This window comes from Boleophthalmus pectinirostris, unplaced genomic scaffold (assembly GCF_026225935.1).
Source record: "Boleophthalmus pectinirostris isolate CB_2022bp ecotype Guang Dong unplaced genomic scaffold, ASM2622593v1 HiC_scaffold_1, whole genome shotgun sequence".
Taxonomy (NCBI): Eukaryota; Metazoa; Chordata; class Actinopteri; order Gobiiformes; family Gobiidae; genus Boleophthalmus; species Boleophthalmus pectinirostris.
The window spans coordinates 5,140,461-5,164,865 of record NW_026570970.1 but is presented as its reverse complement, the minus strand read 5'-3'; the positions used below and the strand labels follow the sequence as shown (position 1 = coordinate 5,164,865).

The following is a 24,405-nucleotide window of genomic DNA, read 5'->3' as shown; positions in this document are numbered from 1 at the left end:
CTACAGCGATTTACGAGCCGTCGTGTGAGGCCTACAAACTCATGGGCAGCTCCTCAGGATTCTACTCCATCGACCCCGACGGCAGCGGACCCCTGGGGCCCACACAGGTCTACTGCAACATGACAGGTGAGACAGAGCGCCCCCTACAGTCTACTGCAAACACAACACAGGTCTACTGCAACATGACAGGTGAGACAGAGCGCCCCCTACAGTCTACTGCAAACACAACACAGGTCTACTGCAACATGACAGGTGAGACAGAGCGCCCCCTACAGTCTACTGCAAACACAACACAGGTCTACTGCAACATTGACAGGTGAGACCACTGAGGGATTACACAGATGGTTTAGTCCTGGTTGAGTTTTGGTTGAGTTCTGGTCTAGACCTGGTCCAACCCTGGTTTAGTCCCTGTTCAGTCCTTGTTCAGGCTTGGTCCAGTCCTGGTTTAGTCCTGGTTTAGTCCTGGTTTAATCCTGGTTCAGTCTTGGTCCAGTCCTGGTTTAGATCTGGTCCAGTATTGGTTTAGACCTGGTTCAGTCCTGGTTTAGTCCTGGTTCAGTCTTGGTCCAGTCCTGGTTTAGACCTGGTCCAGTCCTGGTTTAGTCATGTTTTTGTCCTTGTTTATTCCTGGTTTAGTCCTGGTTCAGTCCTGGTTTAGACCTTGTTTGATCCTGGTTCAGTCTTGGTTTAGTCCTGGTTCAGTCTTGGTTTAGGCCTGGTTTAGTCCTGGTCTAGTCCTGGTTCAGTCTTGGTTTAGTCCTGGTTCAGTCTTGGTTTAGACCTGCTCCAGTCCTGGTCTAGTCCTTGTCCAGTCTTGGTGTAGTCTTGCTTTACTCCTGGTTTAGTCCTGGTTTAGACCTGGTTTAGTCCTGGTTAAGTCTTGATTTAGTCCTGTTTTTGTCCTGGTTTAGTCCTGGTTCAGTCCTGGTCCAGTCCTGGTTAAGTCCTGGTTTATACCTGGTTCAGTCTTGGTTTGGTCTTGGTGTAGTCCTGGTCTAGACCTGGTTCAGTCCTGGTTCAGTCCTGGTTTAAACCTGGTCCGGTCTTGGTTTAGACCTGGTTTAGTCCTGGTCCAGTCCGGGTTTAGACCTGATTTAGTCCTGGTTTAATCCTGGTTTAGTCCTGGGTCTGACTGAGAGAGAGACAGCGCCCCCTGCTTCTACAAACTCCAATATCTTTTTTTTCTTTTTTCTTCATATTTTTTTTTTTAAATCTTGTTTTCACCAGTTTACAAATCTTGACAGAAACTGGTATTTGAGTTTGAAATGTGTTTTTGAGAATTATTAACATTAAAGTAAAAGCAGGAAGCATCAGTCCAATTTTGACATATTCACAATTAACACAATTATCTCATTTTTCAATTTGTTTACCTGTCAAAACAATATTACGAGCGCAAAATTAAGAAGAAGAACTTATTACTAAAACATGACAAATTGGTGCTTTTTACTTTTACATTTAAGAAAAATAAAACAAAAAAAACAGCAACAACATTTCCGGCCGCGAGGAATCTTACAATATTGCTGTAGATTTGGTAAACAAAAGAAAAGTGTGTGTGTGTTGATTTCCCCCTGGACTCCACAGGTGCATTGTGGGAGATTGAGTCCATTGTGTTGAGTGTAAAAATGACAAAGTAAATGGAGAGCGGAGGGTCGTTTCAGACGGCATCAGGCTCAGGATCGAACCACGACCACGTCCACAGAGAAATCATTAGAGTGGACTTCAACACACACACAGACGCACACACACACATATACACACACACAGACACATACACACACACAGACACATACACACATACAGACACATACACACACACAGACACATACACACATACAGACGCACACTCCGTTACACACACACATACACAGACATGCACACACAGACACATATACGCAGACAGTTACACACAGACACTCACACATACACACACACATACACACGCACACATACACAGACGCAGACACGTACACACACACAGACACATACACACACAGACACATACACACACAGACACACACAGACACATACACACACACAGACACATACACACACACAGACACATACACACACAGACACATACACACACACACAGACACACATACACACACACACACAGACACATACACACAGTACACAGACACACACACACACACACACACAGACACATACACACATACAGACGCACACTCCGTTACACACACACATACACAGACATGCACACACAGACACATATACGCAGACAGTTACACACATACACACGCACACATACACACGCAGACACGTACACACACAGTCATACAGTCACATACACACGTACACACACACAGTTACACACACATACATACAGACACACTGTACACGCACACAAACACACATACGCACACAAAGTTACACACACAGACAGACACGCACACAGACACATATACACACAGACACACACACACACACAGACACATATACACACACAGACACATAGACACACACAGACACATACACACACACAGACACATACACACATACAGACACATACACACACACAGACACATACACACACACAGACACATATACACACACAGACACATACACACACACAGACACATATACACATACAGACACATACACACATACAGACACATATACACATACAGACACATATACACACACAGACACATATACACACACAGACACATACACACACACAGACACATATACACATACAGACACAGTACACACATACAGACACATATACACATACAGACACATATACACACACAGAACACACAGACACACACAGACACATACACACACACACACACACACACACACAGACACATATACACACACAGACACATACACACACACAGACACATACACACACACAGACACATACACACACACAGACACATATACACAGTCAGACACAAACACAGACTCATACACACACATACAGACGCACACTCCGTTACACACACACATACACAGACATGCACACACAGACACATATACGCAGACAGTTACACACAGACACTCACACATACACACACACATACACACGCACACATACACACGCAGACACGTACACACACAGTCATACAGTCACATACACACGTACACACACACAGTTACACACACATACATACAGACACACTGTACACGCACACAAACACACATACGCACACAAAGTTACACACACAGACAGACACGCACACATACACACACATACAGACACATACACACATACAGACACATACACACATACAGACGCACACTCCGTTACACACACACATACACAGACATGCACACACAGACACATATACGCAGACAGTTACACACATACACACACACACATACACACGCAGACACGTACACACACAGTCATACAGTCACATACACACGTACACACACACAGTTACACACACATACGTACAGACACACTGTACACGCACACAAACACACATACGCACACAAAGTTACACACACAGACAGACACAGCACACAGACACACACACACAGACACATACACACATACAGACACATATACACACACAGACACATACACACACACAGTCAGACACACACACACAGTACACAGACAGTCACACACACATACACGTACACACACAGTCACACACACACCCGACACACACATACACACACACACAGTCACAGACACATACATACACATACACACACTCAGTCACACACACACACACACACACACAGTGACACACACATAGACATGCACACATACATACAGTCAAACACACACACACATACACACACATGCACAGACACACACGCACACACACTCAGTCACAAACACACACAGTGACACACACACACACACATACGCAGTCACACACAGTCAGACACAAACACACACACACAGTTACACACACAGACACAAACACACACACAGACAGACACAAACACACACACAGACAGACACAAACACACACACATACACACACTGCCTCAATACAGACACGCACACAGACACACACACACTCACACACAGAGACACATACACACACATACATACATACAGTCACACACACAGACAATCACACACATGCACACGCACACACATGCACATACAGACAGACACGCACATAGACACACACAGTCACACACACCACACACGCAGACATACGCACACATACACACACACATACAGAGACACACACACAGTCACACCCGCACACATGTACACATACACACACGCACAGTCACACATACAGTCAGACACAAACACACACAGACACACACAACACATAGACATGCACACACATACACACATATGCACACACATACACACACATGCACACACAAGCACACAGTCACAAACACACATACACACAGTCACACACACACACAGTCACAAAAACACATACATACGCACACAGTTACACACACATACACACACACACATGCACATATACACACACATACAGTCACACACACAGTCTCTCACACACATACACACACACACACACACACACATACATAAAAACAACAGAAAAGAGAACAACAGACTGTTAACGTCACATATGAACAGTTCTTCAGATAAACTATAACATAAACAACAGAACAGAACAAGTTTAACCAAACTCTCCATCTCACTCCAAATCACTAAATCCATTCAATTCTTCATCCTCGGTGTCACTTCTGAACAACTCCTCGACCTCCGGAGGTAAACAGAGCGACGCAAACTCTTCTGTGTCGCTGTCGTCAGACTCAGCATCAGTTCCAGTTAGAATTATTCCGGCCTTTCTGAATCCCGACAGGAAGGTTTCTAGGGCTGTTGCAGTTAGGGAATTTCTCCTGTGGTGTAGTGTGTGTAGTGTGTGTAGTGTGTAGTGTGTGTGTGTAGTGTGTGTAGTGTGTGTGTGTGTGTAGTGTGTGTAGTGTGTGTAGTGTGTGCTGGGGGGAGGAGTAACATTTGGCTTTGGAACAAGTGCCGCTGCATCTCTCCAGCGAACTTAAGAGAGAGAACCTCGAGCACGAGCACGCGGAGCAGGTGTCCGCAAAGAACAATCGGGTGACGGCTGCACTTACCTCCGTGCGGCGGGGAGCTGCGGCGGTTCTTTCGCCTGTGGTCACTCAATAGTCTTCGCGGGTGCACCTTAGTCCTGGGTTAGTCCTGGGTTAGTCCTGGTTAGTCCTGGGTTAGTCCTGGGTTATCAGGCAGGTAACGGGTAGAATGTTAACGGGTCCGGATGGGTGCGGGTCTCTAAAAATTGGACTCGTGCAGTACTCGGGGTCGGATTCCGTCGGTCACGTGCGGCGATCATGGTGGCCCAACATGCAAAGTGGTGGACCTCTTAGAACCGCGGTGATTAATTTTTCCGGTTATTCCGACAGCCCTTATGGTTTCCGGTGTCACTGAAGTCCAGACTTTGTCCATCCATCCAGTGACTTCAGGAAAGTTTCATGGTTCATCCTCCCGGTGTCACAAGTTTCTCTCTCACTCCGAACTTTCTTTCTGCTGCTCGATTATCGTTTTCAGCTGCAGATTTCACGACTTGCATTTTGTAATCTGCAAAATCAGATTTTTTTTGGGGGGGGGGCATTTGTGTTCAGTCTTCTCAGTCTTTGTCTTTATAAATTTGTTTCAACGTTAAATTGTTCAGTGGTGCAGAAGTAACGGTTCGATCGACTGACATGATACAGACAGGACAGAGGCTCTTTCTGCAGGAGACATGCGCAGTAGAGCCAAGTGACAGTGCAGTCCGAACGTTGCTTAAGACAGACTTGGTTCAGTCCTGTTCTAGTCTAGTCTGGGTCTAGTTCCGGGTTTTGTGCGTTTGCATTTATGTATATTCAGAAGAGGCAACCTGGAGCACTTAAATATGCATAAATGAAAAAATAAATAAATAAAAATCCAGGTATGCAAACCACATTACACTGCGTAAGTAAATTTTGCTGTTAATTTGTTAAAACTAATTACACAAAAGCAGTAATGTTTTATGTATATTTTCAGTGTTGCATAGAAAACAGTGAAAGTGGAGGCATGTGGGCTGGATTACATTTTAATCATCTTAATTAGCCCAGATGGATTAATTCAATTCATGTTTAATACCTGGCATTACACTAATCATGTTGTTTACATACAGAGCCAATTTAAAGCTAATGTTAAGCAGGAAAAATGCTAAGTGCGTGTTATTTTCGGTAGGCCTATTACACATTCATTGTACTGGTAAAGTGTTATTGTAGCTCCAGGGGTGTAATTATCTGAGGAAGGTGGTTCTGAAATCATGTATGCTGGTTTGGACAGCTTCTTTATGCAAAACTGTGGACTTATTCTGCGTTAATCCTGGTTTAATCTATTTTCTGATCTAAAACAGACCCGGAGTTATGTTTTGTTTGGTTTATTCACACAAGTTTAACACACAAACCCTGCACATTTAGGCTGAGTTTTTCTCTCAAACTGAAAACGCTCAGTTTTCACTCCACACACCTTCACTAGAACCATTTGAATTATTTCAGCCCTGGAATTTCCAATCTCCACGGACCAAAAGTTAAAAGGAGCAGTTAACTTGGCCCCGTTCACACTAGTTCATATTCAAGTAGTTTTTGTTATGGTTCGTTCACACTAATTTGATTGAAAACAGCTCCAGAGACGGAATGATCTGGTGCCTCCAGCTCCCACGAATTCATCTGAGTACAGATCTGATCCAGCACTGTGTGGACGCCTGAAAACACTGATACTCTGATGTAGGTCTGTGGGCAGCGAAGAAATTCAAAGTAATTCACCGACAAAACACTAAGAGGCTAGAATATTTGTCCATTCTTATAAACGTGTGTCTGTGTGTACGACCTGCAGACGTATAACATGAACCATCTCCAACGCGACAGAAACACAGAACAGACTCACCATCAGCAGAACACCCCTCTGTCACAGAAAGAACACTCATATTCCACTGAGTCGTGTCCTTTAGTCCGAGAGAAGCTGAACTCCGCGGACTAAACCAGGACTCCGATCCCAGGACTAAAAGAGGAGTACTAAACCAGGACTGAGTGTCAGGACAGGCCTGAAGGTGCGATCGCGTAGGTGGTTGACCGCCCCCACAGGGCTCAGTGCCGCCGTCGCCCGATCGTGCTTTGCAGACACTCTGCTCCACGGGCTCGGGGTTCTCTCTCAAGTCCAAGATTAGTCCTGGTTTAGTCCTTTTTATACCTGGTTTAGTCCTGGTGTAGTTCTGCCAATCGGCTCTGCGGTTACAATATGTAAATATTTATATAATTTGCTAATGACACGGCATAGGTTCAGTCCTGGTTTAGTCCTGGACTATTGGGCTGTCGGACTAATGGGTTGACCCCGATTTATCACGGGCATGAGCGGGTAACGGGTGGAATGTTAACGGGTCTGGGCGAGTGTGAATGCGGGTGCAACTGCACGGGTCCATCTGTATGCCAGACTGCTTCACTCCTCAGAGAAATGAAGGGTGTTGAGTTCGTACAGACACTGTACACTGACCTGTACACACTACTGACCTGTAGTGTTTGTGTCTTAGATGACCTGTAGTGTTTGTGTTCCAGATGACCTGTACTGTTTGTGTCTTAGATGACCTGTAGTGTTTGTGTTCCAGATGACCTGTAGTGTCTGTGTTTGTGTTTTAGATGACCTGTAGTGTTTGTGTTTCAGATGACCTGTAGTGTTTGTGTTTGTGTTTTAAATGACCTGTAGTGTTTGTGTTTTAGATGACCTGTAGTGTCTGTCTTTGTGTTTCAGATGACCTGCAGTGTCTGTGTTTGTGTTTCAGATGACCTGTAGTGTCTGTGTTTTAGATGACCTGTAGTGTTTGTGTTTTAGATGACCTGTAGTGTTTGTGTTTGTGTTTTAGATGACCTGTAGTGTTTGTGTTTCAGATGACCTGTAGTGTTTGTGTTTTAGATGACCTGTAGTGTTTATGTTTTAGATGACCTGTAGTGTTTATGTTTCAGATGACCTGTAGTGTTTATGTTTCAGATGACCTGTATAGTTTATGTTTCAGATGACCTGTAGTGTTTGTGTTTGTGTTTCAGATGACCTGTAGTGTTTGTGTTTTAGATGACCTGTAGTGTTTGTGTTTTAGATGACCTGTAGTGTTTGTGTTTCAGATGACCTGTAGTGTTTATGTTTTAGATGACCTGTAGTGTTTATGTTTCAGATGACCTGTAGTGTTTGTGTTTGTGTTTCAGATGACCTGTAGTGTTTATGTTTTAGATGACCTGTAGTGTTTATGTTTCAGATGACCTGTAGTGTTTGTGTTTGTGTTTCAGATGACCTGTAGTGTTTGTGTTTCAGATGACCTGTAGTGTTTATGTTTCAGATGACCTGTAGTGTTTGTGTTTGTGTTTCAGATGACCTGTAGTGTTTATGTTTTAGATGACCTGTAGTGTTTGTGTTTGTGTTTTAGATGACCTGTAGTGTTTGTGTTTGTGTTTTAGATGACCTGTAGTGTTTGTGTTTGTGTTTCAGATGACCTGTAGTGTTTGTGTTTCAGATGACCTGTAGTGTTTATGTTTTAGATGACCTGTAGTGTTTATGTTTCAGATGACCTGTAGTGTTTGTGTTTGTGTTTCAGATGACCTGTAGTGTTTGTGTTTCAGATGACCTGTAGTGTTTATGTTTTAGATTACCTGTAGTGTTTGTGTTTGTGTTTTAGATGACCTGTAGTGTTTGTGTTTTAGATGACCTGTAGTGTTTGTGTTTGTGTTTTAGATGACCTGTAGTGTTTGTGTTTCAGATGACCTGTAGTGTTTGTGTTTCAGATGACCTGTAGTGTTTGTGTTTGTGTTTCAGATGACCTGTAGTGTTTGTGTTTTCAGATGACCTGTAGTGTTTGTGTTTTAGATGACCTGTAGTGTCTGTGTTTGTGTTTTAGATGACCTGTAGTGTTTGTGTTCCAGATGACCTGTAGTGTTTGTGTTTGTGTTTCAGATGACCTGTAGTGTCTGTGTTTGTGTTTTAGATGACCTGTAGTGTTTGTGTTCCAGATGACCTGTAGTGTTTGTGTTTTAGATGACCTGTAGTGTTTGTGTTTTAGATGACCTGTAGTGTTTGTGTTTTAGATGACCTGTAGTGTTTGTGTTTTAGATGACCTGTAGTGTTTGTGTTTCAGATGACCTGTAGTGTCTGTGTTTGTGTTCCAGATGACCTGTAGTGTTTGTGTTTGTGTTTTAGATGACCTGTAGTGTTTGTGTTTGTGTTTTAGATGACCTGTAGTGTTTTGTGTTCAGTGACCTGTAGTGTTTGTGTTTAGATGACCTGTGTTTGTGTTCCAGATGACCTGTGTGTTTGTGTTCCAGATGACCTGTAGTGTTTATGTTTCAGATGACCTGTAGTGTCTGTGTGTTTGTGTTTTAGATGACCTGTAGTGTTTGTGTTTCAGATGACCTGTAGTGTTTGTGTTCCAGATGACCTGTAGTGTTTGTGTTTGTGTTTTAGATGACCTGTAGTGTTTGTGTTTGTGTTTCAGATGACCTGTAGTGTTTGTGTTTGTGTTTTAGATGACCTGTAGTGTTTGTGTTTTAGATGACCTGTAGTGTTTGTGTTTTAGATGACCTGTAGTGTTTGTGTTTGTGTTTCAGATGACCTGTAGTGTTTGTGTTTGTGTTTTAGATGACCTGTAGTGTTTGTGTTTGTGTTTCAGATGACCTGTAGTGTTTGTGTTTGTGTTTTAGATGACCTGTAGTGTTTGTGTTTTAGATGACCTGTAGTGTTTGTGTTCCAGATGACCTGTAGTGTTTGTGTTCCAGATGACCTGTAGTGTTTGTGTTTGTGTTTCAGATGAGCGCGTGTGGACAGTCGTCACTCACAACAGCTCGGAGCCGGTGCGGGTGCAGGGCTCCTCGGTGCTTCAGCCTCATGTCATGGACCTCAACTACAGCGCCTCCTCCGACCAGCTGAGGGCGATAGTGGCCGGATCTGAACACTGTCAACAGGAAGTGGTCTACAGCTGCAGGAAGTCCCGCCTCTTCAACACCAAAGGTCAGTCGATTATAACACGTTTGTTTAAAGGTTATGGGGTTTTTGAAGAGAGATAAAGTGAACGCCTGGTTTATTTGGCCAGTCCAGGTTTATCAAAGCCTCAGTTCAGGTCCAACAAAGTGACTGACCAGAGGTGACCTGAGCTGCTGCAGTAACAAACACCTGGAAATAAATCTGGTCAGGACAAGATTATTTTAATTCTGTCTCCAAGAACGTCTAAAGAAACAGTTTAGTCAAAAGTTTCAGATTGTGCATCACACACCTGTATCAGACGCACACGTGTGTCAGACACACACCTGGTCCGACGCACACCTGTATCAGACGCACACCTGAGTCAGACGCACACCTGTGTATCAGACGCACACCTGTCAGACGCACACCTGTGTCAGACGCACACCTGTGTGTGTCAGACGCACACCTGTGTCAGACGCACACCTGTGTGTCAGACGCACACCTGTGTCAGACGCACACCTGTGTCAGACGCACACCTGAGTCAGACGCACACCTGTATCAGACGCACACCTGTGTGTCCGACACACACCTGTGTGTCAGACGCACACCTGAGTCAGACGCACACCTGTGTCCGACACACACCTGTGTGTCAGACGCACACCTGAGTCAGACGCACACCTGTGTCCGCACACACGCACACCTGTGTGTCAGACGCACACCTGTGTCAGACGCACACCTGTGTCAGACGCACACCTGTGTCAGACGCACACCTGTGTCAGACGCACACCTGAGTCAGACACACACCTGTATCAGACACACACCTGTCTCTGTCTGTTGTAGGTGAAAAAGTCACTTTTATAGTCGCGTGTCACTTGAGACTTTTACAGTCCATATAATCTTACGAACTCATCAAAAAGGCGCAGACCTGCTCCAGGATGTGCAGATGATAAACACACAAATACAACAACAGATCCATGTTCTCTGTGTATTTTGACGGGGATGTGCGCCTACACTCATATACACCGTCAAAAATAGGATGGATCCCATTTTCTGAAACCTACGCTCGCCGGACGTGCTGCTGCACACACGCGTCTACAGCGAACAGAGGAGCCGCCCTCAGTCACTTTCAGTGCATTTTAAAAGTTACACGTCCAAAAGTTGCAGTGACGTCCTCTGTCACAGAAACAACACATATAGTCTTGTCCTTTAGTCTGACAGAAGCTGATGCATCAGAGCACAAGGAAAAAACTGCTTTTTTCCAGCGTTTACAGTTTTCTGCAAGTTAGCCATGCACTTTTAAGATTCTTTTCTGTACGACGTAAACAAAGCTGCATTAAACACATTATAATGTCAAACAGGCTGATGTGGCTCTAGAGTCGTTATGGTTCATCTGCTATAAAGTCATTGTAAACTGGAAGTCAGTTTCAAAAATAAGTTCAGCTTTTCAATTACATATTTCACCTAAAAATAAAATAAACTGAACTTTGAACTAGTTCTAAATTAAAATTGTGAACTATAAACGTGAACAGTTCACTTTGAACGTGTGTGAACTGAACTTTGAACTAGTTCATGAAAAGTGTGAACTTGCACAACACTGTTAGTCTCAGTGTTTTGGCAGTGAATTACTTCGCGGTGCACAGACCTACATCACAGTATCAGTGTTTTCAGGCGTCCACACGGTGCCGGATCAGATCTGTACGAACATGAATTCATGGGAGCTGGAGGCACCAGATCGTTCTGTCTCTGGAGGCATTAGTGTGAACGAACACTGCATCCACAACAAAAAAGACTCGAATATAAACTAGTGTGGACGGGTTTCTGAGGTGGTAAAAACATTGTAACATGTCTTAAAGCGTAACAAGGTTCAGTTTTGTGTAATGTTGGACCTTTTTTGTAAACAGTTATTCCCGATGTCCCTCTGAATCCTGGCACAGCTGCTGTTTTGGGTTTTATTTACGGTAGAATTCTGTCTCCGTCGCTCCCACAAACTTCATTACCTCCTCCTGTTTTACACCAGCAGCACAACAGCTCCCCGTGTTTCATTCTGTTTCACATTAACCCACAACACTCCGACAGTGTTCCTCTCCGCGACCTACCATCATGAAACATTCATAAATCCCACATTGCGCTGGTCCCTGGATGCAGCGCGAGCACAAACAAACAGCTGATTATCCCGGGGACATCAAACGCACCGCGGTGGTGTGTAATGGGAGGTTCCAGTTGGACGGGGATTCAGGTCAGAGCATCACGCTGTGGGGATGAGAGAACTGGCATATCTGAGTTTGTGTAAAAACCAAAACACAAACTAAAATATGCCAGTTTTGTGTTCTGAAAAGATCTGGAGCAATAGATGTGAAAAATGTGAAGAATGTGAAGCATGTTCGCCTAGTTACGATTCAGGAGGTGAGCGTTGGGCTGGTTCACATTCAGCACGAAGGATTTAGAAATGACTAACACTCATCGGGTGTAATGTTCGCATGACTAGTGCTTAGAAAGTTTAGTAATATTGTAGTAAATGATACTAGTGAGTTTAAAAAGACAGTGGAGCACTTTCTGTTTACATGCATCCCGAATTTTGGATTTTGGTCATCGTGCAATGCATACTGGGAAGGATCCTCCGAAAAAGTGTTTGTTTTCTATTGTCAAAGTCGATCTTTTCAAGTCTTTTGAACCATATCACTTTTGTTTCTGGTTCTGATATTGTCCTATTTTAGTTTTGGGATTCGGACATCGTAATTGTGTGGTTGTTTGATGTTTTAACAGCGGAAAATCGGCTTCGGAAGTTTGCGAACTCCATAAGCGCAAAAGTGAATCAGATGTGTGTGACTGCAAACCTCTGTTCAAACTGTTTCTCTTCCCAACGGAATTGAAAAATAGTGAAAGGTGAAGGCGACTTTTATAGATATTTGCAAGTGAGAGATTACTATATAAAACAAAGTAGACCTGACTTATGGGAGGACACACTAGGTGTAATTGGAGTAGTAAAAGATTCATATGAACAAAAAAATATAAAAGCAATTTCAGCAATTTCGCAGGAGCGCTGGAGGTTATGTGGAGAAAGGGACGCTGATCACGCACATGTGTTTTGGAGTTGCCTGAAAATTCGGGTATATTGGGACCAATTGAACTTAACCTTAACGACTATTCTGGGATATGGAATTCCGAACACATGTCTGGTGATGTATCTGGGAAATATATCTGATGCAGTAAGGAACGAGGACATGTATTTGGCAAAAATAATTTTAGCTGCATCTAAAAAGGCAATTACAAAGAAATGGTTACAACCAGATCCACCTGCACAACAAGACTGGATCAGGATCGTGGAAAATATTTCAATGATGGAAAGAATAACATATAATCTGAAACTTAAAGGGTACAAATACAATGAGCAATGGGAAAAATGGAATGTATTCATCAATGACATAAAAAAAAACAATATAGTGCATACAAATGTCAATACCAAATACATGTTTAAATAAGAACCTGTAACTCCAGACCGTTGTTACATTGTTTGTTTATTGTTTTTTGTTTTTGATTTTATACTGTTTTTGTATGTTTTGAAATGTTACTTAAAACCAATAAAAACAAAGTTATAAAAAAAAGAAAGGTGAAGGCGATGGGCAGGATTGATCCACAGGAAGGACCAAAAAGAAGAAGAAATCATCCCGAGTTTGCAAAGAACATTTTGTATGTGGAGCCATCAAACTGGGATCCTGTTTGTTAAGCGAGAAATGCAGAAGACAAACAGACTGAGCTGCACTTTCTTGTTCTTGTGGTTTTACAGCAACATCACGTCTCGGTCTCTTTGCAGTGGAAGGTGTTTCTTGGTGAACAGTTGGAGCCTTTTACTTTGGCGTTGACTTTTTAAATTCATAACCGAGGTTGAGCGACGGATCAGGATTTTACTTAGTTGTTGCTCCACATACAAAATGTTCTCTGCAAACTCAGGATGATTTAGGCAGTCAAAGATTTCCTTTGTGGTTCTTCCTGTGGATCAATCCATCAATCCAATCATATAATGTCTATGATTGAACCAAGTAGTAAAAGCAGGAACTTCAAATTTATATACTAAGCCGCCACCGAACGTTGTGTAGTAAAATGTTGGGTTCTGCAGTGCATTGTTTTACTTCTCAAAATAGCTTATGTTCCCTTCCGGAAAAAAAGATTTAGATATTACATACATTTAGATATGAAAAAACTGCATTCATGACAAATACTTGTGTAAACACTGTACTTGGGGTATGACCGTATCATTTATTTGTACAGTTTGAGCAACTCAAGCTTCAAGTTAAATGTACATAAACAGAATGATGTTAGGATGTGATCAGACCCTCTCCGGTACGAACGCTCACATTGAGTGCGTATACATGCACATCAATAACCCGGTTATGATCGGGTTTTTTGAGTATCCCGGTTTCTTGATGGTGCATGTAAACGCAGTAACCCGGTTTCAGTAACCCGGTTATGGCAGTATCCCGGTTATTAGAAACTGTGTTACTGTAGCTGGTTTATTCCGATAGTAACCGGGATACTTGTGTCATGTAAACGCAGTTCCCCGGTTACTGCAACATAAAGTTGAGTGTGCATGCGTCCAAAAGACACTTTCCAGCCTTTCAACCACAACAGTAGCGACATAAATAAATTGACCAATATAAATAAAGAGACCAAACGAGTGAAATGACTGTAAAATTAAGAGCTGCGCTAAACCTGCACATGTACAATCTGCACTCGTACGACCTGCACTCGTGTGACGCTGAAAAGCTAAAACATGAACTATCTCCTATACTCTATATGCACGAAACACACTCACCATCATCAGCACCTCTTCTGTCACAGAAATAACACACATAATCCACAGAGTCGTGTCATTTAGTCCAAAAGAAACTGAACCACATCAGCGGCACAAGGAGCGAGTTGTTTTTATCGCCGCTAACAGTTTATGCTAATTAGCCAAACGGTCTTAAGTTTCGTTTCTGTAAAACGTAAACAAATGTGATCAGAGCTGAATTATCTGATCAAACGGGCTGATGTGTCTATAGTGTTTATGGTTTATATGTTGTAAAGTTGAGTTTATTTATGCAGAAGATTTGAATGAAGAATCTGCACAGTGGATTGTGGGAGATCTCGTAGCTCCTTAGCTTCTTATGCTAAAGGAGCTCACGGTTTGTATTTTTCCTGGTTTATGAAATTGATTTAAGTTAATTTTTGCGCCTGCGCATTTGTAAGATTATGTCAAGAAACCGGGATACTCCATTTGATCATGTACACGTGGATATGAGTGTCCCGGTTTCTCAGTGCTCATGTAAACGCAGTAACACGAATACTGACATAACCGGGATATGGATCATAACCGGGTTATTGATGTGCATGTATACGCACCACTTAGTTAACAATAGCACGGCATGAGCACGTTCTGATATGTCCAAACTTTGCCAAAGAGTGTAGTGAGTCAAAATGGTCTATGCTCTGAGCGTCTGTGTTCGTAACAATTGAAAAAGTCGCTCAAAGTGCAGTTATTTCTCAAATAAATGACAAATTACACATCTTGGTCTGTGTAATTGCGCATCCCTCTCTATTTTTATTTGAAAGTTTGATTTTAACACTCAAAATGTCCAAATCCAAATGTAATAAACATCATGGAAATGCAGCAAGTGATGTATGACACTTCATTAGGGGGTAAAATTTTGAGTTTGAAGAGCAAAATTAAGAAAAAAATCCAGACGAGGACAAATGTACTAAAACTGCCTTTAAAGGTTGTATAGAGGATTTTTTTAAGGGAAGAGAAATACAGCGACAGTCCTTGTGCGCATTCAGAATCACTGTTGAAGTTTCCTGTCTAGAAGTAATTCAGCGACTGACGTGTCAGTTTTTAGACCCTTCGTCTGCTTCGGTCGCACCATCGCTGGACGAGATCTCCAAGAATCACCTCAGTTTGGCTTTGCTACTTTTCCTCTTCTCTTCTTCTTTCAGCGACCTCAAAAACGGACTTTCTTTTGCGGCGAACCGGTCGTGGATTCTCGTCCGCCGTCGAGACAAACTTTGTGCGAAATGCGAGGAAGCGACAGTTCGAAAAAGCCTCTAAGAACCGCTGCGTAAACCACGTAATCCCCGCGCTCCAACGACTCAGTTACACTAGGGAGTTTGATTGACAACCTAACAGCCAATAGAAAATGAGGGAGCCTCGTTTTCTATTGGCTGATGTTTATCTGGCCTCACTACGTCCACAGTTGATAGATTTTCGTTCTTTTTCTTTGGTCATCATAATTACAAAGCTGCTGCGTCTCTGTAATGGTATTTTAATCTTTCACTGACAGTTTGAAACTAAAAAAAAAAATCCTCCATACAACCTTTAAGTCTGGAAGGTTTAAATATTAAGAGCTTTTGTTTTCAAGAGGAATTATGACCAGCACTCATCTTTTTTTCCCGTTGTGTTGATCAGAGTGTTGTGTTTGTGGTTTGTGTTTGTGCGTGCAGACGGCCGTCCTCTCTCCTATTGGCTGGACCAGAGCGGGGAGAGGCGGAGCTACTGGGGCGGTTTCCTGCCCGGCGTTCAGCAGTGCTCGTGCAGCCTGGAGGAAAACTGTGTGGACATGAACTACTTCTGCAACTGCGACGCCGACGCCGACACATGGTACAACTCCCTCTAAAACTAACACTGTGTAAAACCACCGCAGCAGCAGAACAGACAGCCTCCTCAGCCTCCTCAGCCTCTCCATCTCCTCCTCTTCACCACCTTTACACAAACAATATAATCAACACAATATCATTCTTCATTCGTTTTTCAAAATAAAACCAAATATAAGAAAATGAAAAAACAACTATTTACTTCATGATTTGTCTCTAAAACCAAAATTAAAAAACAGATAACGATTCGTTTTTTCAGTTTTCGATTTTGTGTTTAAATGAAAAATGGGGGAAAAAAAAGGATAACGACTGATTCCCGTTTACATGACTTAAACGATGTCGGACTGAACCAGGACTGAGTGTCAGGACGGGCCCAAAGGTGCGCCTGTGTAGACTGTTGGGTGATCGGGACCGAGACCGGGACCGAGGGACTGGGACTGAGGCCGGGACTAGACAGGGACTGAGACCGGGACTGACACCGGGACTGAGACCGGAACTGAGGCCGGGACCGAGCCCGGGACCGAGCCCGGGACCGAGATCGGGACTGAGGCCGGACCAAACTGGGAATATACCGGGACTGAGACCGAGATGGGACCGAGACTGGGACTGAGACCGAGACTAGACCAGGACTGAGACTGGGACGAGACCAAAACTGAGGCCGGGACTTAGGCCGGGACTGAGACCAGGACTTAGGCCGGGACGAGACCGGGACAGAGACCGGGACTGAGAACAGCACTGAAACCAGGACTGAGGTCGGGACCAGTCCGGGACTGAGACTGAGACTGGGGACTGAGACTTGGACTAGACTGGGACCAGACCAGGACTGAACATCGCTTAGTCCTGGTTCAGTCCTGGTTCAGTTCATTATCCAATTTTTCACATTTTTCATTTAAACACAAAATTGAAAAACTGAAAAAACAAATCTTTATCTGTTTTTTCATTTCGGTTTTGGAGACAAATAATGAAGAATAGTTGTTATTCTTGATTTTATTTTGAAAAACGACAAACGAATGAAACACTTTCTACATAAATAAAGTGGATTTGATGTTTTGGATGAGGGAACATTATAACAGGGTAGAAATCTCCAAAAACTCTATTTATAATCACACAATAGCTCTTCTTTAAATGATCTGTGTTGTTTGTGTTTTTTCCCTGTAGGTCGAGTGACTCTGGCGTGCTGTCGTACAAAGATCACCTCCCCGTCAGTCGTCTGGTGGTGGGCGACACCGACCGCTCCGGCTCCGAGGCCGTGTACCGCATCGGGCCCCTGCGCTGCTACGGAGACAGTAGGTGACCACTCGTAAAGTAAAGTCTGCTCACGCACAGGCCGAACATTCAGAACCCGCGTGTCATCTGTTCATTTGTTTTTCAAAATAAAACCAGAAATAAGAAAACTAAAAAAACACAATTTTCTTTATTATTTAACTCCAAAACCAAAATTAAAAAACGGATAACGGCCGATTCCCGTTTCAGTGACTTAAACTAAGATGCTTTTGTGTCGCACACGGACTAAACCAGGTCTAAACCAGGACTGAACCAGGACTAAACTAGAACTAAACTAGGACTAAATCAGTTCTAAACCAAGGCTAAACCAGGACCGAACCTGGACTAAACCAGGTCTGAACCAGGACTAAACCAGGACTAAAACATGCCTAGAGCCGAACTGAACCAGGACTAAGCCATGAGTAAAACAGGTCTAAACCAGGTCTAAACCAGGACTGAACCTGGTCTAAACCAGGTCTAAACCAGGACTGAACCTGGTCTAAACCAGGTCTAAACCAGGTCTAATCCAGGTCTAAACCAGGTCTAAACCAGGTCTAAACCAGGTCTAAACCAGGACTAAACCAGGACTGAACCCGGTCTAAACCAGGTCTAAACCAGGTCTAAACCAGGACTAAACCAGGACTGAACCAGGTCTAAACCAGATATAAACCAGGTCTAAACCAGGTCTAAAGAAGGACTAAACCAGTCTTAGTCCTGATCTTGTTTATGTCTGGTCTCGGTCTGAGTCCTGGTGCTGGTCTCAGTCCTGGTCTCAAATATGGTTTAGTCCTGGTCTCAGTCCCGGTCTCAGTCTTGGTTTCAGTCCTGATCACCCGACAGTCTACGCGGGCGCACCTCCGGGCCCGACCTGACACTCAGTCCTGTTTCAGTCCAGGTTTAGTCGTAGTTTAGACCTGGTTTAGACCTAGTTTAGTCCTGTTTTAGTCCTGGTTCAATCCATATGCAGCGCAAAAGTCTGGCATCACAGTTTAAGTCACGGAAACGGCCGTTATCAGACTCTCAGGTGTTGCGTTCACTGTCCCTCAGACTCTCAGGTGTTGCGTTCACTGTCTGTTGTGTTCACTGTCCCTCAGAGTCTCAGGTGTTGCGTTCACTGTCCCTCAGACTCTCAAGTGTTGCGTTCACTGTCTGTTGCGTTCATTGTCCCTCAGAGTCTCAGGTGTTGCGTTCACTGTCTGTTGCGTTCGTTGTCCCTCAGAGTCTCAGGTGTTGCGTTCACTGTCCCTCAGACTCTCAAGTGTTGCGTTCACTGTCCCTCAGACTCTCAAGTGTTGCGTTCACTGTCCCTCAGACTCTCAAGTGTTGCGTTCACTGTCCCTCAGACTCTCAAGTGTTGCGTTCACTGTCTGTTGCGTTCACTGTCCCTCAGACTCTCAAGTGTTGCGTTCACTGTCTGTTGCGTTCACTGTCCCTCAGAGTCTCAGGTGTTGCGTTCACTGTCCCTCAGACTCTCAAGTGTTGTGTTCACTGTCTGTTGCGTTCACTGTCCCTCAGACTCTCAAGTGTTGCGTTCACTGTCTGTTGCGTTCACTGTCCCTCAGAGTCTCAGGTGTTGCGTTCACTGTCCCTCAGACTTTCAAGTGTTGCGTTCACTGTCTGTTGCGTTCGTTGTCCCTCAGAGTCTCAGGTGGTGCGTTCACTGTCTGTTGCGTTCACTGTCCCTCAGACTTCTCAAGTGTTGCGTTCACTGTCTGTTGCGTTCACTGTCCCTCAGACTCTCAAGTGTTGCGTTCACTGTCTGTTGCGTTCGTTGTCCCTCAGAGTCTCAAGTGTTGCGTTCACTGTCTGTTGCGTTCACTGTCCCTCAGACTCTCAAGTGTTGCGTTCACTGTCTGTTGCGTTCGTTGTCCCTCGGAGTCTCAGGTGTTGCGTTCACTGTCCCTCAGACTCTCAAGTGTTGCGTTCACTGTCTGTTGCGTTCACTGTCCCTCAGACTCTCAGGTGTTGCGTTCACTGTCCCTCAGACTCTCAGGTGTTGCGTTCACTGTCTGTTGCGTTCACTGTCCCTCAGAGTCTCAGGTGTTGCGTTCACTGTCCCGCAGAGTCTCTGTGGAACTCGGCGTCGTTCTACCAGGACTCTTCGTACCTGCACTTCCCTCCTCTGCACAGTGAACTTTCCACAGACGTGTCGTTCTTCTTCAAGACGAGCAGCAGCAGCGGAGTTTTCCTCGAGAACCTGGGCCTCAGCCACTTCATCCGGATCGAGCTCAGCTGTGAGTTTACACCACACATCTTATATTTTACCTTTTATTTTATTCAGCTCTTCTGTGATTCTTCAGATTCTTTTGACGATAAATCTTGAATCTCACTTATTACTTCCGTCTTTAGAGTTTCTCTCTGGTCCACAGTCCGTCTGTCGGGCCTTGGACCAGAACAAAACCAGAACCAATCATCCAATCAGACTTATTTATTTAAAGGTTGTATGGAGGATTTTTTTTTTTAGTTTCAAATTGTCATTGAAAGTTTAAAATACCATTACAGAGACGCAGCAGCCTTTTAATTATGATTAAAAAAAAGAAAGAATGAAAATCTATCAGTTGTGGACGTAGTGAGGCCAGATAAACCTCAGCCAATAGAAAACGAGGCTCCCTCTTTTTCTATTGGCTGTTAGGTTGTCAGTCAAACTCCCTACATTTTTAGTGTCGGCGCTCGGGGAATTATGTGGTTTATGCGGCGGTTCTTTGAGGCTTTTTCAAACTGTAGCTTCCTTGCAATTCGCACAAAGTTCACGACCAGTTCGCCGCGAAAGAAAGAAAGGGTCCTAAAACTGAGCGTCGGTCGCTAAAATATTTCTAGGCAGGTCACTTCAACAGTGATTCTGAACATGCACTGGATGTAAACAAATGTGATTTCTAGAGTAAAGAGGCGGGAGGAGGAGATGTTTCTACTGAGGAAGGTGGTGTCACACATGCACAACATTTGAAAAAGGACGGTCGCTGTATTTCGCTTCCCTTAAAATATCTTCTATACAACCTTTAAGTGACGTGTGTGAAACTGGATCAATTTCACACGCCTCAGATTAACAGAGTTTAGTGTTTTGCTCCTTGAGTCTGAAGAAATAATTTTTTTTCAGTTTCCTGTGATTATGTCATTATATTTGCGTGTCTCTGATTGGCTAATCCACCTGTCAATCATGTCCATCTGAACATCGGAGATTCACCAGTGACCAGACTCACAGCTCTGTAAAGTGTTGGAGAAGTTTTTATTCCTCATCTCAGACATATTATGTTTACAAAACTGAAATTCCACAAATTATGACTTTGAACAACAACAACAAGAATAACAATACAACTGACTTATATAGTGGGTTTTTGGGGGGTTTTTTGGACACTCAGACACTTTACAAACAAATAAGAAACTTTAAAAAGACTTTGATCACCTGAACAGACAAAACTTAGTGCCTCCGCTCATTTTCATTTCTCTCCAGCGACTGTCAGGAATCAGCATACACTAGACCAGGAGAGTCAAACTCAAATTCACATTGGGCCAAAATTAAAAACTGGGACTAAGTCGTGGGCTAAACTAAATATTTAATGAAAAATCTCAACAACATCTGCATATTTGTGGCCATACCGGCTTGTAAAACCCTGATCCCGTCAGATCTCAGAAGCTCAGAGGTCGGGTCTGGTCTGGACTTGGATGGAGACACTGGGAAAATGAGGAGCCACAGGAGGCGCCAGTCACAAAAACTGTTGTTGTGTCCTTAGGCAAGACACTTCACCCACATTGCCCAGTATGAAAGTGGTGTGTGTGTGTGAGTGATGGTGGTGGTCAGAGGGACCGATGACGCCAATTGGCATGGCGGCCGCGCTTCTGTCGGCATGCCCCAGGGCGGCTGTGGCTGCAGTGGTGACTTACCATCACCAGGTGTGGAGAGAAAGAATAATGAGTCTATAAAATGCTCTGCAAAGCATGTTTGTGACATATGTCTGTGAAAAGCTCTAGACTTACTTACATATTTCTCTTCTTTTGACATAAGTAATGTTAAACCCTTATTATAAATGTTTAATAACAGTTTTGCTTAAACACTGAATCCAGAACAAAAATAATATAAAATAATAACTAAATTTTAGATAAATAATGTCTGTATATTCTATCTGTAGTCGGCAGGACAACTCTAATACATATTTGATATGATCTCATGGGCCAAATATAATTATATCGTGGGCTAAATTTGGCCCCCGAGCCTGAATTTGACATGTCTGCACTAGACGGTTTGCAAGAACCCCAGAAGTTGGAGACCGCGCACCGACCAATCAGTGAAGAGCTGCGAAGTCATGACGTCAAACTGGTGGCGTCTGTCTGTGTCCCTTTTGTGGAACAGCACAACAGTAAACAAAGCGTCGAGACGGACGTAGACGAAGACAGACATTCTGTGTTGGCGACGATTCCAAAGATCGAGGATTTAAAGCCAAAACAAAGAGAATTTTTGGTTTAATTTATCAAGGGGAAAGACGTTATTGTCCTTCTTCCTACGGGATTTGTAGCATTACATACATCATGACCAAACAGCAACGACTGGTTAAATAAAAAAAAGTACCACCTACCGTCGAGCGAACGAATCCTAACGCTGTGAGGTCACTTCGTATAAACCTCTGATGAATCAGATTAGACAAACCTGTGGAGACCTCCTGTGGAGATAATTCTATTTTATACAATGCCTCGCTCAGTATCGGCAGGTTTGGACGGGAATTGACCAAATTTTGCAGCCCAGTTTAATTTCCTCCACACTAACTCACACACGGGAGGCTGTAGAGTGTCCTGCTGCATTTCTGTACACAAACGTGCTCTGTAAAATATGAAATCTCAGTGATAAATTGTCCAAAACGTTATTGATAAAAACCTTAAATAATGGAAAACGTTGAAGGATCCTGCACATCACGTTCCCGGTTTAATCCGAGTCGTGTGAGCAGGTCGGAGCGCAGAGACGGTCGGGCTCTTCTGGTCTGATCTGCTCTTTTGTGGTGTTTAGCCGCAGCCTGTGGGACCCGGGGAGATATCGACGATGTGTCAGTGAACGCCTCATAAATCCAGCGCTCGACGGCTCCTCTGCAGCCTCAGATCAGGTTACATCAGCTGCCGGCCCCAAAGCAGGAAGAGTTCAAACACTGCAGTCCCCACACACACACACACACACACACACACACACACACACACGACACACACACACACACACACACACACACACGACACACACACACACGACACACACACACACACGACACACACACACACACACACACGACACACACACGACACACACACACACACACACACGACACACACACACACACACACACACGACACACACACACACAACACACACACACACACGACACACACAACACACACAACATACACAACATACACAACACCACAGCACTGCTCCTGTACAACACCGAGTCAGACCAGAGACCAGAGACTAGAGACCAGAGACCAGAGACCAGAGACCAGAGACTAGAGAGAGACCAGAGACCAGAGACCAGAGACCAGGGACCAGAAACCAGAGACCAGAGACCAGAGACTAGAGACTAGAGACTAGAGACCAGAGACCAGGGACCAAAGACCAGAGACTAGAGACCGGGGACCAGAGACTAGAGAGCAAAGACCAGAGACCAGAGATCAGGGACCAGAGGCCAGAGCGCAGGGACCAGAGACTAGGACCAGGGACCAGAGACCAGAGGCCAGAGCGCAGGGACCAGAGACCAGAGACCTAGAGACTAGAGCGCAAGGACCAAAGCGCAGGGACCAGAGACCAGAGACCAGAGACCAGAGACAAGGACCAGGGACCAGAGACCAGAGAAACACCTGGACGACAGTTACGCTACTTTCTGATCGATGTTATGATGTTGTTTCCTCGTCACAAACAGACCTGGAGTTGTTCTGTTCCACCTTGTGATGTCATGTGGTGATACAGGAAGTGCTCCACTGAAGTTTCATGTTTTAATCCTCCTTTATTTTCAGATAAATTCTCGCCAGGTGAGAAAATACCTTTTTGGTTCTGATTGACCCGCCCCAGGAGAGCGGCAAGGAAAAAAGACTGAAAAAGTGTGGGCGCCCCTGTACTAAAAAATACTAAATAAAGTGGAATTAAACCCTGTAGCGTCTGTTCTCTGACTCTTCGTTGTGTCTCTGCAGCTCCGTCGGTGATCACCTTCTCCTTCGACGTGGGGAACGGTCCCATGGTGCTCACGGTGAAGTCCCACCTGCCCCTGAACGACCGGCAGTGGCACCACGTCCGAGCCGAGAGGAGCGTGAAGGAGGCTCTGCTGCAGGTCGACCAGCTGCCCCTGCGCTTCCTGCAGGCGCCCGCCGACGGACACACGCGGCTCCGGCTCACCAGCCAGCTCTTTGTGGGTAAGACGCAAAAACAGTGTTGGGAAGGTGACTTTTAAAATGTAATCCCCTACAGATTACAGATTACATACACCAAAATGTAGTTTGTAACGTAATCCATTAAATTACTTACAGTGAGTAATGTAATCTGAATACTTTGGATTACTTGATTTACTGTAAAGTAGCAAAGACGAGGATCGTAACATAAGATGTTCTGTTTTGTCTGCTAAAAG

The 24,405-nt window shown here is 44.1% G+C and overlaps 1 protein-coding gene across 1 annotated transcript in view; it reads left to right on the top strand.

Annotated features, from left to right (window-relative positions):
• LOC110159509 (contactin-associated protein-like 5) overlaps positions 1 to 24,405 on the top strand; it is a 195,472-nt gene that overhangs the window by 140,373 nt on the left and 30,694 nt on the right. The window contains exons 11-16 of the mRNA XM_055150873.1: positions 7 to 126; positions 9,776 to 9,976; positions 16,403 to 16,559; positions 17,711 to 17,838; positions 19,879 to 20,049; positions 23,975 to 24,193. Of these exons, the coding sequence (XP_055006848.1) occupies positions 7 to 126; positions 9,776 to 9,976; positions 16,403 to 16,559; positions 17,711 to 17,838; positions 19,879 to 20,049; positions 23,975 to 24,193 (996 nt within the window). The remainder of the gene's footprint in view (positions 1 to 6; positions 127 to 9,775; positions 9,977 to 16,402; positions 16,560 to 17,710; positions 17,839 to 19,878; positions 20,050 to 23,974; positions 24,194 to 24,405) is intronic.